The following is a 16309-nucleotide window of genomic DNA, read 5'->3' on the forward strand; positions in this document are numbered from 1 at the left end:
TGGGATTTAATTTGTTTTGTGTTTTAAACCTTCTCTGGCCTTCTCTGTAGGTGGGAACAAACTCTTTGTAATGGTAACATTGGCAGTGTTAAGGTCTTGGTTTTACTCAAGAGTGCTGGTTCTGGGCAGGCTGAAGCCTCTTGTCACACAGGGCAAGGCAGGAAACCTTCCTTGGAGGAACAATTCCCACCTTTAGCACTGGAGATGCTGAAAGTGAGAGTTAATTTGTGTTTGTTTGTTTGCTGCATCCCCGTTTTTGTGCTCAGCAGTGGATGTGGGTGCTGGTGCTGCAGACACAGCCCCTCTCCCTGGGGAGCTGCTGTGAGCCTGGGGGGGTTCCTCTGTGCTCTTCCCCAATTAGCTCAGCAGTTCCTCTGCCTCGTGGCTCCTCTGGGGAGCTGCACATTCCCAGGTTGTGGCTTTGAACACGGAGCTAACATTTCCCAAACAGCAAAAGATGGGAAACACATGTGGGTGTGAAATAGATACACAGAGACATTTCTGACATGAGTATTGAATTCACAGGGAGCTCAGATCTATAAATAATTCGGGTCATGAAGCCTGATCAGAATAAACTCGGGCTGGAGCCCCCCCTGCACTGTGTGGGGCTGTGCAGATGCCAACCCACGTTACCTTCCACTGCCTGGACTTACCTCCCAGCACCTGCTTCCCCCTGCCCCATCCCCCTTTTGAAGGAATAACCTCAGGTATCCAGCTGCACAGGCAGGAGGGGCTGCAGATCCTGGGAACGAGGGATTGTGTGAACGGAGGGCACCAGCAATTTAATCTGTCGGGAAAGGCGGGATCCAAGCGAGACAGGGACAGAGGAGGTTTGTCTCCTTGCACCTGGAATTTTCCTTAAGTTTAGGGAGGGGATGGAGGAGGAAAAGCTCCCTAAGGAAGGGGTTTAAGACTCAGAAAACACAAACAGAGCAGGTGGCCGTGGCTGTGCCTCGATGCTTTGTGTGCATCGTGCCCAGCACGGGAGGGAGAGGTGGGGCTGCACAGCCTGGATGGGGCTTTCCTGGGTCTTTGAGGTTCCCCAGGCAGAGGGACAGTGACACCAGCACTTGCAGGGCGGTGTCACCTGTGTGGCCCTCGCTGGAGGAAAACCTCCTCAGCTGCTGCACAGCCTGTGCCCGAGCAGGGCACCAAGCTCTTCACCAAACCAAATTCCCTCCCCTGGGTTTTGGAAGGGTAACCCCAGCAGGGATTAGTGAGTGTATTTAATGTTTAGTTAGACAGCGTAATTCGGGAAAGAATGGATTTTCTCCTCCCTTGGAGACCATATAATTTGGTTTTTGAGGAGCTGTTTTGCTCCGAGCCACTGAGCCCGACAGAGTCGTGACTTCCTGGAGTGAACCCATCTACTGAGGCTTCCCTGGGATATCTTTGGGGTAAAGATAAAGGTGATGCCCACTATGACAGACATATTCTATCCTAATTTGGGAGAAATGCATAAAGAAATTGTGACAGGAGAGAGAGAGACTGGGATATGAGGGAGCCTCCAGGTAGTGGAGTTAATTGGATATGCTGATCTGAATTGAATGTGCATGTAAGGTTTGTCATTAACTTCCTCACAGACACATCTATGATTTAAAGGGAAGATACCTAATGGCATCACTATTTCACTTTAGTTTCAAGGGGGAGAATTCCCACATGGAGAGCAGGGAGCCAAGTCATAGCCCTGGGGTTCCTGCCTGTGGGAGGTGCATGCACGGGAAGTTCTTCAGGGCTGGGCTTTCCCTCCCGTGGCTGGAGATGTGGTGAGGGGTCCTGTCAAGGCTCCTGCACATCTGTGGGCTGGGTGTGCAATCCTCAGCAAACCCCTTGGCTTCCCAAGGTTTATTAACAGCTGGAAATGGGTCCAATCTGGATGTTAACAGTGCTCTGAGGGAGCGCTTTACTCCCAGAATAATTTCATAGAAGGTCTGAAGGGCTGTTGGAAACTTTCTGTGTGATGATTTGCAATTTCTGTTCTGGATTCTCCCCTCCTAGAGGTTGCTGTGGGTGTCAGAGGATGTAGAACCATCAGCAGCCAGTGTTGGTAGCCCTGTAAAATGATCCTGAGATGTGCATCTCACCTCCTTTTTGGTCTGGTGTGAATGTAGAACAGCCCAGTTCAAATTAAACTGGATTAGCAAAAGTAAATCCTTTTTGCAAAGATTATTTGGATGAGGCACAGAGGAAATCTGGGCTGGTTTTTGTTTGTCTTGTCCTGTCTTTGGGAGCTCTGGCACTGCTGAGTCTCCTGCTTGTGGAAGCTTTCTTTATGGCCAGGTCTAGGTAGGAAAGACTCCACAAAACCACAGACAGAAAGAGGTAGGGAAAGGCTGTTTAAACTAAACTGTGCTCCAGCCTGATTCAGAAACCTGCTGCCAGGAACAGTCTTCCTGCTAAATTTCCAGTCCTGAAGGAGGAAATCCATCCTAGAGCTTTGTGGGAACTGCCCAAGAGCTGAGATGTGCAGGTGTAAATGTCAAAGAAAGTGGCAATTCTGCAAAGATGCATCTTGGCAGCAAAGGTTGCTCCTTGTTTTCGGGTTTTTTTCTCAGGCAGTGACGCTCCAGTGCACATCCCCAGAGCAGATACAGTTCTCAAAACATCCATTTTACACAAATGCCACGTTACTGGATAGTATTTCCTCACCCTGAAGGGTTAGAAAGCCTGACATGAAAGGAGCAGTCCTAAGGCTCCGGGGTTGTCTGGGCTTTTCCCTTTGTTGCCATTACAAACAAAAAATCAGCAAGTTCAGCCAGGATGTTGTGCTCCTGACCCTGGGAATCCAAAGAGCTTTGGGACCCACCAGGCACCCGTGTACATGGGGAGAAGCTGCAGCTCTTGAGGAGTTAATGGGTGGCCTTGGTGTGGGATCCAGGATGGGGAATCAGTCCCTTCATGCATGGGCTTATTCAGCTGTTTTTCTGACATCAGGCTTTTCATCATGAGTCAGCCTCATGGAAACACTGGTAATGAAAACAGACAGGTAATTTAATCATGGAAAGTTCCTACAAAGAGATCCGATGTCTTCTAATGGGAGCCTGCTGGGAGAATCTGGAAAGGAATGCAGATATATTTTACCTCTGGCATTGGCTGGGCAAAATACCTAAGGGAAACTTTAGTACAAGAGGTGTGTTGGAGCTTCATGTCATATTAGATCCTTGAGTGGCTCCTACACGGGAGCTTCACTGCAACATATACGTGACACAATGTGGTGTTTCACTAATCTGGGCACATAATGCTGAGCTTATGCCTGCAGCCTGCACTGGGGGGGTATTAGAGAGATCAATCTGAGCAGAGCCTTTGAAGGGCTGCAGCTCCCTCAATTCTGCTCCATCACGTGGGGCCTTCCCCTGGCCCGGTGTCCTCCGAGCCAGGGATGATGTTTGGATTTGCAGATTATGTCATTAGGCACTTTTCGAGCCAGGTTTCTAAACATCCATCAGGAGCGATGGAGGGAAGTGCTGTATCTGGCCCAAACAGCTTCTCCAATTCATGGCCAAGTGTGGGAGCCTGTGGTTTGTCCTCCTGGTCTCCGTTGTCTCTCTGGACATATCTCTGATCCTGGTTTCCATCTCACTGATGTGCAGCTCCCCGTAACCCGCCTGTTCCCTGTTTCACTGTGCTCCCACCCATTCCAACCTGCTCTGCTTCCCTCTGTCTCTCTCCTAAACCCTTCCTGTTCCCATCACTGTGTTGTGAGAGAAGACAGGCAAGTAGATTTAGGGGGATGTCATGAACCAGGACCACCACAGCCCAGCCCTGTCCCTCTCCTGCATCGCTGTGCCAGGACCTGGGCTTGGGTTGAGCCCAGACTTGCAGGGTTGGCACCACGTCGCTCTTCTGGTGATGGGTCAGGAGTTGTTTGGCCCCAGGAGAGCACCCAGATGTTAGGCAGAGGAATTATTTCTCTCTCCAAACGTCAAGCAGCAGCTTCCTGCTGGGGGGATGATCCCTTTCTTCTTCCGCCGTCGCAGGAATCATCGCTCTTCTCTGACATCATCATTTGTTGTCATGGAAACCAAACCCTGAGGAAGAGATGCAGTGGAGCATCCTGGTGTCGGTGGGTGCCTCTCAGCACGGTGCTGTGGGCAGGGGGCTGGGGGGCACCCAGGGGGTTTAACACCCACCACGGCGTGCGGGGCAGGGGGGCAGCGGGCTCTGCCCTGCCCTCGCCCTGGGCTCTGAGATACCTCACCTCAGCAGCCTCCACGAGAGACCCCAGGACCCTGTGGAGGGGCAGGAGGGTGCAGGCAGCACCCAGCACCCTGAGCAGGGCTCCAGCTGTGTCCCAGGACACCCGTGCCAGGCACAGCTCCAAGCACTTGTCCGGGCTGGGGGAGCCATCAGTCACGTGGTGCTGCTGCCTCCAGCCCAGAGCCACAATTCCCAGTTGGAATTGCCCTGCACAAGGCTTGTCCAGTGGTATCTCTCTTTATTAGCCCTGTCTGACCTCATTACTAGAAAGGAGCTCAATTTAACGAGCTGCCCATGCCCTGAGGGAACTCTGAAAAACAGTTGTTTTTCACAAAGGCTGCTGATCCTTCATGTCCGGCACTTCCATTCCCGTTTGGCCATTAATCAGGTGTTCACATGGAAGTGGCTGTGTATCCCTGACAGCCCAGCCTTCCTGCTGTTTATTCCTCAGGTGATTTTGCAGCCCTGTCCCTGTGTCCGTGGTGCAGGCTGGTGGCTCCGTGGGTGACTCGGGTTGCAACCCTGGTCTCGTACTGGTGTGAACCTGCCCCTGGTTCTCAGGATTTCGTGAAGATCCTGATTCTCACAGGTGGAATTAAAGCAGGATTTGACCTTCTGCCTTTCTGGAGGATTTTGTTTTTCTGAAAATTCAGGGCTTTTGAGGCAGGTTTGGGCTGGTGGCTTAATCCTGCCAGAGGCTCCCTGTGCCTGACTGTGGGTGTTCGACCAGACCATTCACATTCCCACCTGATGTCCTTTTATAGCACTAAAAACACCAAAGGTAAGGAGAAAAAGAGAGAAATCCAGAAAATAAATGCATTCGTGTACCCAACATGTCTCCACAAGGCAGGGAGCACCAGGGCTCTTTCCAAGAAGAGGATTTATTTGGAGGAGGGTGCAGGGGGAGCATCTCTCCTCTCTGAGTGTGACGATATCCCTGTATTTCCAGCTGGGGTGGCACATTTCTCAGATAAATCTTCAGATGCTTAACAACCTGCTGTCCTACCTCCTGGGGACACAAACCAGGGGGGAAAAAAGACCCTCTCTGCTGCTCCACTCTGCCCCTTCTGAAGGTTCACACTCCAGGTTCTCCCTGCCTTTTCCTCCCTGCCGCAGCCGGGAACTGAGCAGAAAAACGGGATGCAGCAAGGCAGCCCGGCATGAGGCTGGAGAGCAGATGGCATCTTTGTGATAAGAGGTTTTTCCAGGGCCGTCAGCCCCCTGTATTCCCTCTCCTCCACGGGAGTGTTCCCGGCCCCCCTCTCCCGGCATCGCTGTCGCTGCGAGCCCTTGGCTCGCCCGGCCGCTCTCAGCTGGCGGCTGCCAGAGCTCCGAGCTCTGCAGACACCGCGTTGCAATCAAAAGGCTCTCCAAATATGCAAATCCTGGTGGGAAAGACAATGTAAATAGTTTGTTTATCCTCCTCCCTTTCCCCTCGAGCAGCCCCCGAGGCCATAAATTATTAACTTTGGGAAGAGATGGCACGTTCCTCGGCGGCGGCCGCTGGCAGGGACGGGGTTTGTCACAGCCTGGGCAGGTTTTCCTGCAGGAGCAGGGAGTTGTGGTTTGGAGGGATGGATGGATGCTTGGAGCCTGTCAAGCTGAACAGGCCATGTGGTGCTCTGTGAGTTCTCTGCTGGCTCTGCTGGGTTCATCTCACTGAGTCCTGCAAGTATGAAAGTGGCAGCAGCCTCTCCAAGTTTTTAGGCACCAAGTTTTTTAGGCCTCTGTGGCACCAAGAGGTGATGGAGATTGTCTGAGTGTCATTCTGTAGGTGTCTAGAGAATTAAAAAAACAACATCTCTGCAGTATCTTGGCTTTGTTGTTGCCTGTAGAGTCTTGTGGTTTTCTTTCAGGCTTATTTTAGAGAGAATCTAAAGAAGTTTATTGCAGCCTTTGTTGCTCCTGGGTGCCAGTGATCAGTCACAGCACACTGGCACAAAACTGGAACACAGACTGCACAAACTGCAACCACAAAACTTTCTCACTATTTCTCATAGATTGGGAAAATCCCACCAACTTCAGTGGAGAAGGAACCTTTGCTCTAAGTCCTGCACCCACGCTCTGCCTGCTGGCTCTTTGCTCTCTCTCCAGGTTGCGAGCTGAAATTTTGAATTAGATTCCTTTTCCTACCTCCTCCTCCTCCTCCTCCTTCTCTCCATCCCCCCTGCCATCCCCCAAAATAAAACCGGAATTTGGCTGCTGTGAAGTCACCTCTAATCTGTTTGTGCTCCTTCCAGATCCGAGCAGATGGTCCTCCCCATGGTGGAATTCAGTATGAAGTGGTGACAGTTTTCAAGGACGGGAGCCCAGTCCTTCGAGACATGGCCTTCTCCATCGACCAGAAGTACCTGTACGTCATGTCAGAGCGACAGGTGAGGCTCTGCTTCCAGATCTCCTTGCTTGTGGCTTCCTCCCATGAGGAATGTGTTGTTGGAGCACATGGAACTGAGGTGTCCAGCCCCGTGCTGCCGGGGTTGGTGTGGATGGAGCATCAGAGCTCAGATTTATCTGCCTCTGCCCAGAGATGGTTGTCAGTGCTCAGGGGAGAGAGTTGTACCTGCCTGCTCTTGGCTGGAAGGGCTGGGAACTGAGCTGAGCTGCTCAGAGGTGATTTGGGGCTCTGAGCCATCCCTGCCTAAATCCTGAGCCACAGGCATTCCAGACTCGTGCAGCCAGGCTGGCAGGCTGGGGGTTTGCATGGCTTTGTCTGAGCATCCTCTATCACAGAACCATTGAAGTTGGAAAAGATCTCCCAGATTATCAAGTCCAACTGATCCCCACCTTGAAACCCAGCCCAGAGCACTGAGTGTCACGTCTGGTTGTTTCTTGGACACCTCCAGGGATGGGGACTCCACCACCTCCCTGGGCAGCCCCTTCCTTCCAATGCCTGACCACCCTTTCCATGACCAAATTCTTCCTGAAACAAGTGAATTTATGATGGCTTTATTTATCTATTCATTTTATTTATTTATTTATCAGTATATTTGAAGAGGTTGTAGTGAGTTATTCTCCTGCACAGAGGGGGGACCAAGCCCCATTAACACCGAATCTGCTCTGTGCCATCCTTCACTGTGCCAGTTCTGCTGCTGCCCCGAGGGTGGTGCCCACCCCGGACAGAAAAAGCACAACCAAAATGATTAGGATGGGAATTGATGGCTGACAGTCCACGGGAGTCTGTTGCTTAGGGGAGCCAGCCCGATGTAAATAATCTGGGACCTTCTGTTCTTCTCTGAGACACAAAACCACATGAAGTCCCCACTGTTAAAGCAGATTTCTGGGTTCACTGGCTCTGCTGAGAATTTTATTGGCTGTTACTGAGGACTGTGTAATTCAGATTAATGGAGCTGGTGCCTTGTGGGTGGTGGAGAGAGGGGCAGGGTTGTACCTGAAGGTGTCTGGATGCTGTTAAATTGTTCTGTGGTGAGTTAACCCCCTGGTCACTCCCAGCTTTCCACATCTGCTGGTAAACAAATACCTGCCCTCCCTCCCAGCTGCTCTGAGAGATGCTCCAGGGAGGTATCAGTGTGAAGGGATCAGGGATGTGCTGGTGGAGGTAGAGAGGGAGCAGCTGTCTCACCAGCTCACCTTGCACTGGGAGCTTCCAGCTCCTCCCAAAGCCAGCAAAACTGTAGGAAAACAAAAAAAAAAATCGCTTGGTTATTAAGTCATTTATAACCAGGGAATAAATGCTTTTAGAAGAGTGCAAAGTCCTCTCCCTGCTAAGAGACTCGAGTGAATGAATCCCTGTGGTTGAAGGAGGCTTTGTATGCTTGTTGTAGCAACTCAGGGATAGACAGTGCCATGAACAGCCTCAAATTTAGGATCCCATTCCAGCCTGGACCGGGATTGGATGGTAATAATGAGGATCTAGGCAAACTTTGCAATGGAATTATTTTATTAAAATGTTAGTGCCTGGCCATTTCCTGCAGGAGCCACGTGCTCCTCGTGCTCTCGTCAGGGAGGAAACAGTCCAGTGTGTATCTCAAACAGTTGAGGAACTGCTTTCATTTGGAGGAGAATCCAGTGGGAATGCCTCCAACTCATCTGTTATGAGGCGAGAGCGCCTTAATATTCATCAAAGCGCTAATTTGCTTAATTGTGAAACAAAAAGATGTGAAGAGAATTAGCAAATAATAGAATATTCCTGGGACGTTAATTCCATTTTCAGCCATGGCTCTGGCAAAGCACTTGCCTTGGGGAGCCTCCAGCATCTGGGGGGTGTTGTGTCTCATTCCTTGCAGGAATTGCCGTAGGATTTGCCTTTTGCCCTTGTAGAGATGTGTGTGCCTTGGGTCCAGAAGTCCCAGCATACCACTGCATATGGATTTTGTCAGCTCCTGTGACCCCAGTGCCCTCATCCTGGCAATGTGATAGTTCAGCAAAGTGGAGGGGAGAATATATTTTACCCTGAGAGCTCTATAAAGGAGGCTGATGATTGAAAAGGGGTCAGCACCAAGAGGAGGAGGAAGGTCCAGCACCTTCAGAGGGCTGAGGCTGTAAATGGTGAGAAGTGCCTTTCAGAAACACTGAGAATACACAGCAAAAAAATGTCTTCTGGAGTCTTGAAATTTGGAACAAAACGAAATTCTGCCACAGTTAAAATGACAGAGAGAGCAGCTGTTCTTCCCCGTGAACGTGCTGGGGGAGGATTGTCCAGAGCCTGTGCTTTTAAATCTGTGCTGAGAAAGGAACAGGACACATGCCTGTGTCAAAACATGCCTTTCAAAAAATGGGCTGGGTTTTGTGGGTTTTTTTTGTGGAATTAAGGTAAGAAATGTGCTCCCCAGTAGTGGTGGGGAGCAGGTCCTGAGCCCTCCTGGCCGTGGCTTTGGGCACAGCCCAGCGATGAGACGCGGGGCTCGGTGTAGGGCTGGGATTGTGCTGAATAAACAGAGATGTGTGGATGCTTCCCAACAAAGAGATGTAACATCTCGGCGTGGAGCCCATCCTCCTTCTGTGCTAGCAGCAGCTAGGATCAGCTTTCTGCTGAAATGCATTAGGGAAAGTAGTCACTTCATCCTAAAATCTGGAGTTGTGGTTGTAGGCACAGTCCTTCCCCGCTCCCCTGGCTCCTGTCCCAGCCCTGTCTGTGCTTTGCTCCAATTTTTCTGCACTCCTTTTCGAGCTCTCCATGAGCCTTTCGTGTTTCGTTGCCAACTTCTTCCAAAGCAGAATATTTGACATTTGATTTCACTCCCACAAAGCACAGAAGCAACAGTTGCACAGCCCAATCCGGGGGAGAGAAGGATAAAGAAACTTTGCTTCCAAGGCGCTTGGGGTTCTTTAGGCACACGATTTAGGGGTGGTTATTAGGAGCTGTTTCAGGCTTTCTTCCTGCAGCACCTGGTTTCAAATAGCTCTTAGGGGGGAAAGAGAAACGGTCCTGACCCTATTTAAAGCAGCAATTCATTTCTCAGCGTTGCTGTAGCAAACAAACACCATTTCTGCCCACAAGCTGAGCAAGGCTTGGGTGGAGCTGGAGGCTGAGATGTGTTGCAGTAGTGGAGTATGTGGGGTTCCAGGGTGGACTAGCAGTGGATCTGTTGGGTGCTGGCAGAGTTACACCATGTCCTGCCCCCAAATTAGCCCTGGGTGCTGGGGTGGGTTGGTGTTGGAGGGACCTTGGTGAGGGGAACTGCACCGTGGCTCTTCTCAGCTGCTGCCCAGCGTGAGCTGCCTCGTGTTTTTCATGGACAGACAAATTCAATTAACAGTTTCTACTAGGAGAAAAAAAAAAAGAAAAACCAAACACAAAATAAAATATTGAAGTGGAATCGGTCACATTGCTGTCATGACAGGCTTTTGGCTGCTTTGCTGGTGGGATGTGAGGGTGCAACCAGGGCTGGCCCCCAGCGATCAAACGGCAGGTGGGGACAATGCAGTGACAAATGTGGGACCACCAAGAGCCCCCTTGTTTAAAAACTTCCCATTTCAATACTGAGCCTGTCGCAGAGCCCACACCAGCAACCCCTGCATGTGCAGAGAATCTCTGCTTTCCCAGGGAAAGACTGAGTCTTACAGGAAAAGTGCTGGTTATGTCGAGGAAAAGTGGCTTTATAATTCAGTCCTGAAGCATTAATTGTCTGGGTGTCAGGGAGACGGTTGGTTTTTTTAATGTATGAAAAGCTCAGTGCATTTCAATTAAATCAGCCCTGCAGGCCGAGAGTGATTTTATGACTCCAAGGCTGCAACAACCCCTTTTCCTCGCTGGATGTGCTGCCTGTGCAAGTTCAGGCCATTGCAGGGCTGGTTCCACGTGCAGCAGGTTTGACTTGGCTCCCACTTACACCCCCGGCCGTCCAAGCTCGCCCTGTGAGGGGTGGTGGGCATCCTTCAGCGCTGAGATTGCATAAGCATCAGCAGAATTGGGGCTGAAGATTTCTGCAGCTCTTCATAGAAGGACAAATCTGGCTGTTTTTAAAAGCTGGGAGCGAGCAGAGCTCCATCAAACCCAGGGCAGGCATTGCCAGCTCCGAAAGGTTTCACCACCTGATCAAGGGCTATACACATGGAAACTAAAAAGCAGCATGATCAAAATACTCACAGGGCTCGTTGGGAGGAACATCCTTGTGCTAGTGGAGAGAAACACAGCCCAGAAGGGTCTCTTCCCTTCCCTGTAAGCCCTGATCCTGAATCAGGGGCTTCCTGCAGGTGCAGGAGGCAGCAGTGGGTGCTAGGAGGTGCACAGGAGCTCCCTCTCCTTTCATTGCCTCTTCCCCACCTGAAAACACGCTGCACCAAGACATACTTTTCCTTCCTGATTTTCCAGCACTTCTTTTTTCAGCTGATGATCTATCACTTGTTTGTGCTAATCACGTCGAACGCCTTGATGAAGCGCCGAGGTCGTGCCAAGTGGTTCTGCTCCCTGATGGGTGAAGCAGCACCTTCCTAAGCAAGGACCCGGCCAGGATGTTGTAAATGCAAAATTCATCTCCCATAAACACCCTCCAAAAGCCCTGCACATTTCATTGCCTCAGAAACGCTGCTGCTCTCGGCTCAGCCGGAGCTGCTTTCGTGGTTAATTCTGCCACAGGGGGATGATTTTCATTCCGGTTTTAAATGTGAGAGAGCAGCATCCAGGCTGGCTGGGAACCTCCCCATTCCCCAGGTAGGAATAATAACACATAATCACCCAGTAAACATCAATTAGCACGGCAGAGCTCAGAGGGCCGTGGACCTCTGCAGCCTGGGGTGTCCTGGGGGATCCTTTGCTCCTCCTGTGAGTGCTGGATGTTCCACCATCATTCTGCCTGTGGTGCTGAGTGAGCCCCTCCGTGCCCATGCCAGGGTAACCTCGGCTTTGGGGAGGCAGGGAGAGTTTGGAGGGCAGAGTTTTATGTGCTTTCATAGAATCTTAGAATGGTTTGGGTTGGAAGCTCATCTTGTCCCACCCCTGCCATGGGCAGGGACACCTCCCACTAGCCCAGGTTGCTCCAAGGCACAACCAACCTGGCCTTGGACACTTCCAGGGATGGGGCAGCCACAGCTTCTCTTCTCAGACCTGTTGCTTTTCCACTGACTGAGTTTCCCCCCTCCCTCCTCACATACATCATTGTGGCTTTAGGTAAAGAAACTGTCAGTCTATGGTGAGAGCTGGGAAATATTTGCTTTGCAAATGCCCCTGTGTCAGGAGCTGCAGATCTCCAAGGATAATTTGTTATTTGTCTCCCTGTCCTGTAACCCCAAGATGTTTAAGTCCTGTGAAAACTGCTTTGCTTTGGACTGAACTTTCTGGATGCTGATTGAGAGGGAGGCAGACAGAGCTGCCTGGATGATTTAGAAGAGGTTGGAATTGGAGGGAGGGCTGAGAAAAACAAGGAAGTCCATCAGTCCCATGGTGGTGAGGCTGTAAATACTGATGGTGTCCTGAAAAGAACTGAGAAAACACGATAAAAAATGCAAGAGATGTGGATAAAAGGGTCTGGAGTCATCAAGAGGGAAAAAATGAACTGATTAAATTTTTAACTACATTATCTGCTAGTTGAACAGCCAGTTAGCTGGACATAATCTTAGCAAACTTTGAACACTGGCACAGGGGAAAAAGCTCAGCTGAATCCCACCAGAGGTGTCCAAAATCCTGCCTTCCATCAACTCCTCTGCCTGCTCATCCTGTGCCAGTGCTCGTGTGGATCATCAGGGGTGCAGTGGGACTTGTTGGCCCCGTCTTGGTGTGACCCTCATTGTCACCAGCCTGGCTGGGACCTCCTGCTGCTCCAGCACATTGGGGAGCAGAAACACTCTTGCCCAACTTGTGCTCTTCCATGATCACTGCCAGAATCCCAGAATGGTTTGGGTGGAAGGGTCCTTAAAGCCCATCTCGTTGCACCCCCTGCCATGGGCAGGGGCAGCTTTCACTGGACCAGGTTGCTCTGAGCCCCATCCAGCCTTTTCCCATAAGCTGGGACAAACAGGGGTAGAACAGGGGGATGAAAGAGGGGATTCAGGATGGGGAGAGAATCCCCATGTTGTCCTGGATGAAGGGCTGTGCTCCACGGGGAGGTTTGCCCAGCTCTGTGCCATCCTTTTCCACCACCACCTGCTCCTGCTCCACTCCTAAAATTCATGACTTGCTGCAGTTTTTTTCCGCTTCCCTCCCTTGTAGTCAATTAGGAATAATTAAGAATTTCAGCTCAAAACTTGTCTGAGATCATTAACAATATCTACCTGACAAGAAGGATGTGTTAATTAACATCAATTGACCAAAAAGCTGCAGCCCAGCCAGGTGGGACAACCTGCTGTCTCATCTCCTGCCCTGCTGACAGTCCATTTGTCAGGCCTGCAGAGCTCTGGCCGTGCTGGGGCTGACGTAGTGGTGCCCAGACTGGTTCCAGTCCATCCCTACAACCCCCCATCTGGCTGGGATTTATGTACAGGCACAAAACATTCAACCATTCGAGTGGGGGGGGGGGAGGTTCAGTCTCACAAGTCTTTGAGGTAACAAATACTTTAAGGATAAACTTTCCGGGAAGAAGTGGTAAAAAATCCGCTCCGGTGTAACCTCGGGGTCAGGAGGGTTTGTTTTTTCTAGATGAGTTATATTTTAGACATTGCTCATGTGGTTGTTCCTTTCAAGTGCTGGCTGGCTTTGCTTTCAGTTTGTTTGTTTTGCTTTGGTTTTTCTTTGTGCTGGGCTGTTTCTTCCCCTGCCAGTCACAGCCACAGGGTTCCCATGTGTTTGCTTCGGCGTTTGCTTCCCTTCCCAATTCCTCCCCTTCCACGGATCTATTGTTTAATTTTCATGCCAGCAGCCACAGTCCTGAAATATTTCTAGAATTTCCCTTACGTGCACACACACAGGCACAAATCCTCAGCTCACCAGAGCTTTGGGAGTCTGTATGGGGACAGTTGACATCCTCAGTAGCTGCAGGAAGGTCTAACGTCCCTCCAGATTTGATGTCACCAGCCCTGCTCCATCCTGAAAGGAAGATGAGATCACAGAATTATTGAATCACAGACTGGTTTGGGTTGGGAGGGACCTTAAAGCTCATCTCGTTCCACCCCCTGCCATGGGCAGGGGCACCTTCCACTAGCCCAGGGACACCTTCCACTAGCCCAGGTTGTTCAGAGCCCCATCTCTGTGGATGCTGCTGCTGCTCATGGCTGGCTTTGAGCAATGCAGGGAATGCTGCAGAGCAGTGGTTTTGCTGCAGGATTTCATGTCTGGATGGACAGACAGACACAGATCTCCTTCCTTAACAGCAGCAAGGAGAGAGGGAGAGGATTGTGTTCCCGAGAGAGAAAATGGCTCGGAGGAGAAATCTGAAATTTCACACTCATTGCTCAGCGATGGAATTTAACAGCAAACCTCAGATTCCTCTTCCTCTCTCACAGAGCTCTCTAAACTTTCTCTCTTCCCCCTTTCTGTGATAGTTTGTCTTCCCAGCAAATGAGTTTGGCGGGTACTGAGCCGGTGAGGAGGGGAATTGCTCACACCGGGCGCTAACAGAAAAGAAACATAACTCACAATATGGTGAGGGGAGCTCTGAAATTGCACAAATTATTCTATTTTATACTTTAATTAGTTTGAATTAGCAATGGGAATAGATGCATAAAATGATCCAGTGAAGGGTGAAATGGAAAAAGGGATACGGTGTGGAGGATCACTTTATTATTATGGGGTTTGCAGGGAGTAAGCACAGACAATGTGCAGGCGCTTCCCCCGAGGGATCTTCTCCCTGTGAGCTCAGAGCTGAGGACTGTCCCTTCTCTGGAAGTGTTTGCCTCATCCCTGGAAGTGTTTGCCTCATCCCTGGAAGTGTCCAAGGCCAGGTTGACTCCCAGCTCTTCCTTGGTCCTCAGTGACTGAGTTCTGTGGCTCAGAGTGGCAGAAGGATTTAAGGAAGTTCAAATCCACCCTGACTCTCAACCTCTGAGCATCCTTTGCTTTTTTTTCTCTTTTTCCCCCTCAAGGTTCTGAAAAGTTCCCCCGAATCAGGTGGAACTTGAAGCAAGTTCCTGCAGATTCCAGATTGGTTGAAAATGATGGATGTGCCCCGGGGAAACTGCCTGTAATGGTGTTGCAAGCTGGGACTAAATATAAAAGTTAAGGCTGGTTGTAAAGCAGAGAAAAAAACAACTTTTTGTGATGTTTGCTCTTGTTCTCCCTCTTCCTTCCCTGGTAAAATATTTCCCCTGTTAAAACTTTGCTGTAGAAAAAAATGTGGAGTTTTTCTAGAGCGTGGGTATGGAAGAAGGTTTCCTTGGGAAGCCTGGGATGTTTCTGGAAAAGCAGGCAAGTAAGTTCAGCATCCCAAATGAAAATCCTGAGCACCAAACCTGGTGGAGGTCCTGGCCAGAATTAAGCAAGAAACCCCTCTATCCCTGGGGGTCCCTCTATCCCTGGGGGTCCCTCCAGCCCCATCCCTGTGCCGTCCTCGGGAGTCACTTGATAACTCTGGCATTTCTGGCCGATGCTTGTGAGGAGAAGGGGCTCCATTAATAATCTTCTATTTATTTTAGCAGCGTGCAGGAATGTGCCCAGCAGACTAAACACTCCATCCTCCCCCTGAGCTGCCGTGCCCAGGGCTGGGCTTGGGACTGGCCCTGCCAAGTCTGCTGGGGGCCAGACTGAGAGGGGCAACAACAGTGAGGTCCTGGAGGACTCTGTGTGGGTGTTAAAGGAATCATTTGTATTGGAATCAAGCTTAGAACGTGCTCCTTGCCCAGGGAGGTTGTTGTTTTCCCTCTTTTTTTTTTTTCCTCTGTCTTTTTCACTGGCTTTTTGCACAAACCCCACCAGCCTGTGAATGTTTTGCTCTCAAGTAACAGATTTATCCTCCCCAAAGATGGAGCAGCAATATCACTTTTTAGATGAGGAGTTGAAGCATAGAGGTGCTACGTGACCTATCCTAAGTCACACAGGAAATCTGTGAAACCTCCCAAATCCTTAGTCCCACAACCGAGGACCTTCATTTCTTTCAGTCTTCATTTCATCGCTGCTCAGGTCGATGCTCTGTAGTCACAGTGAGGTGAATGTGGGAAGAGAAAGCTTGGTTTGCAGTGACAAACAGTCTGTAAAGACTTCATCAATTTGAGCATCACCTTCCCAGCTGTGGTTGGTCTTACAGACTCTCAGAAAAGTGCCTTTAAACTGAATAAATTTTCCTGCAGAGGTGATTTCAGTGCACAAAATCACCTTGAGAGCATCAGTGCCTGTCCCAAGGGGGATGCTCCTGGAAGGTGATGCAGGTGGGGTGGACATCATGGTGCTGTGCATATGGACAGGTCCTTGGGAGCTTGGGGAGCATGTTCCCATCCCAGCAGAGCAGCTGGAAGTGGCCATAGCCAGAGGCAAGTTTCCAGGCTTGACCGAGCAACGGGTTGATCCGTCGTGGCAGCCCTTGAGGTTCAGAGGAGATTTTGTGTGTGTTGTTGCTGCCAAGATACACCTGTGAGTATTTATAGATCCTGGGTTGTTCTTCTTCCCAGACTGGGAACTTTCTCTTTTTCCTCCAAACCTCCTTGAACTCTCAGGGCCAAACTTCTGGGTTTGATGGCAAAAAACGAAGCTCGAGTGCCCATGTCACACAGAGCATCTCCATGGCCCTGTCCTCCCCAGGTATGGACAGAACAGCATCACAGGCGAAGCAGGACAGAGAATTTTGTGCTT

General features: G+C 50.4%; 1 protein-coding gene across 2 annotated transcripts in view; it reads left to right on the top strand.

Annotated features, from left to right (window-relative positions):
* The window catches only part of PLXNA2 (plexin A2), a 170988-nt gene that overhangs the window by 62350 nt on the left and 92329 nt on the right, over nucleotides 1-16309 (top strand). For both annotated transcript variants that reach the window (XM_027717820.2, XM_027717821.2), the window contains exon 4: nucleotides 6438-6572. In XM_027717820.2, coding sequence (XP_027573621.2) covers nucleotides 6438-6572 — 135 coding nt within the window. The remainder of the gene's footprint in view (nucleotides 1-6437; nucleotides 6573-16309) is intronic.

The sequence above is a fragment of the Pipra filicauda genome, unplaced genomic scaffold, assembly GCF_003945595.2.
Source record: "Pipra filicauda isolate LSUMZ 115617 unplaced genomic scaffold, ASM394559v2 scaffold460_size520110_pilon, whole genome shotgun sequence".
NCBI classification, from domain to species: Eukaryota; Metazoa; Chordata; class Aves; order Passeriformes; family Pipridae; genus Pipra; species Pipra filicauda.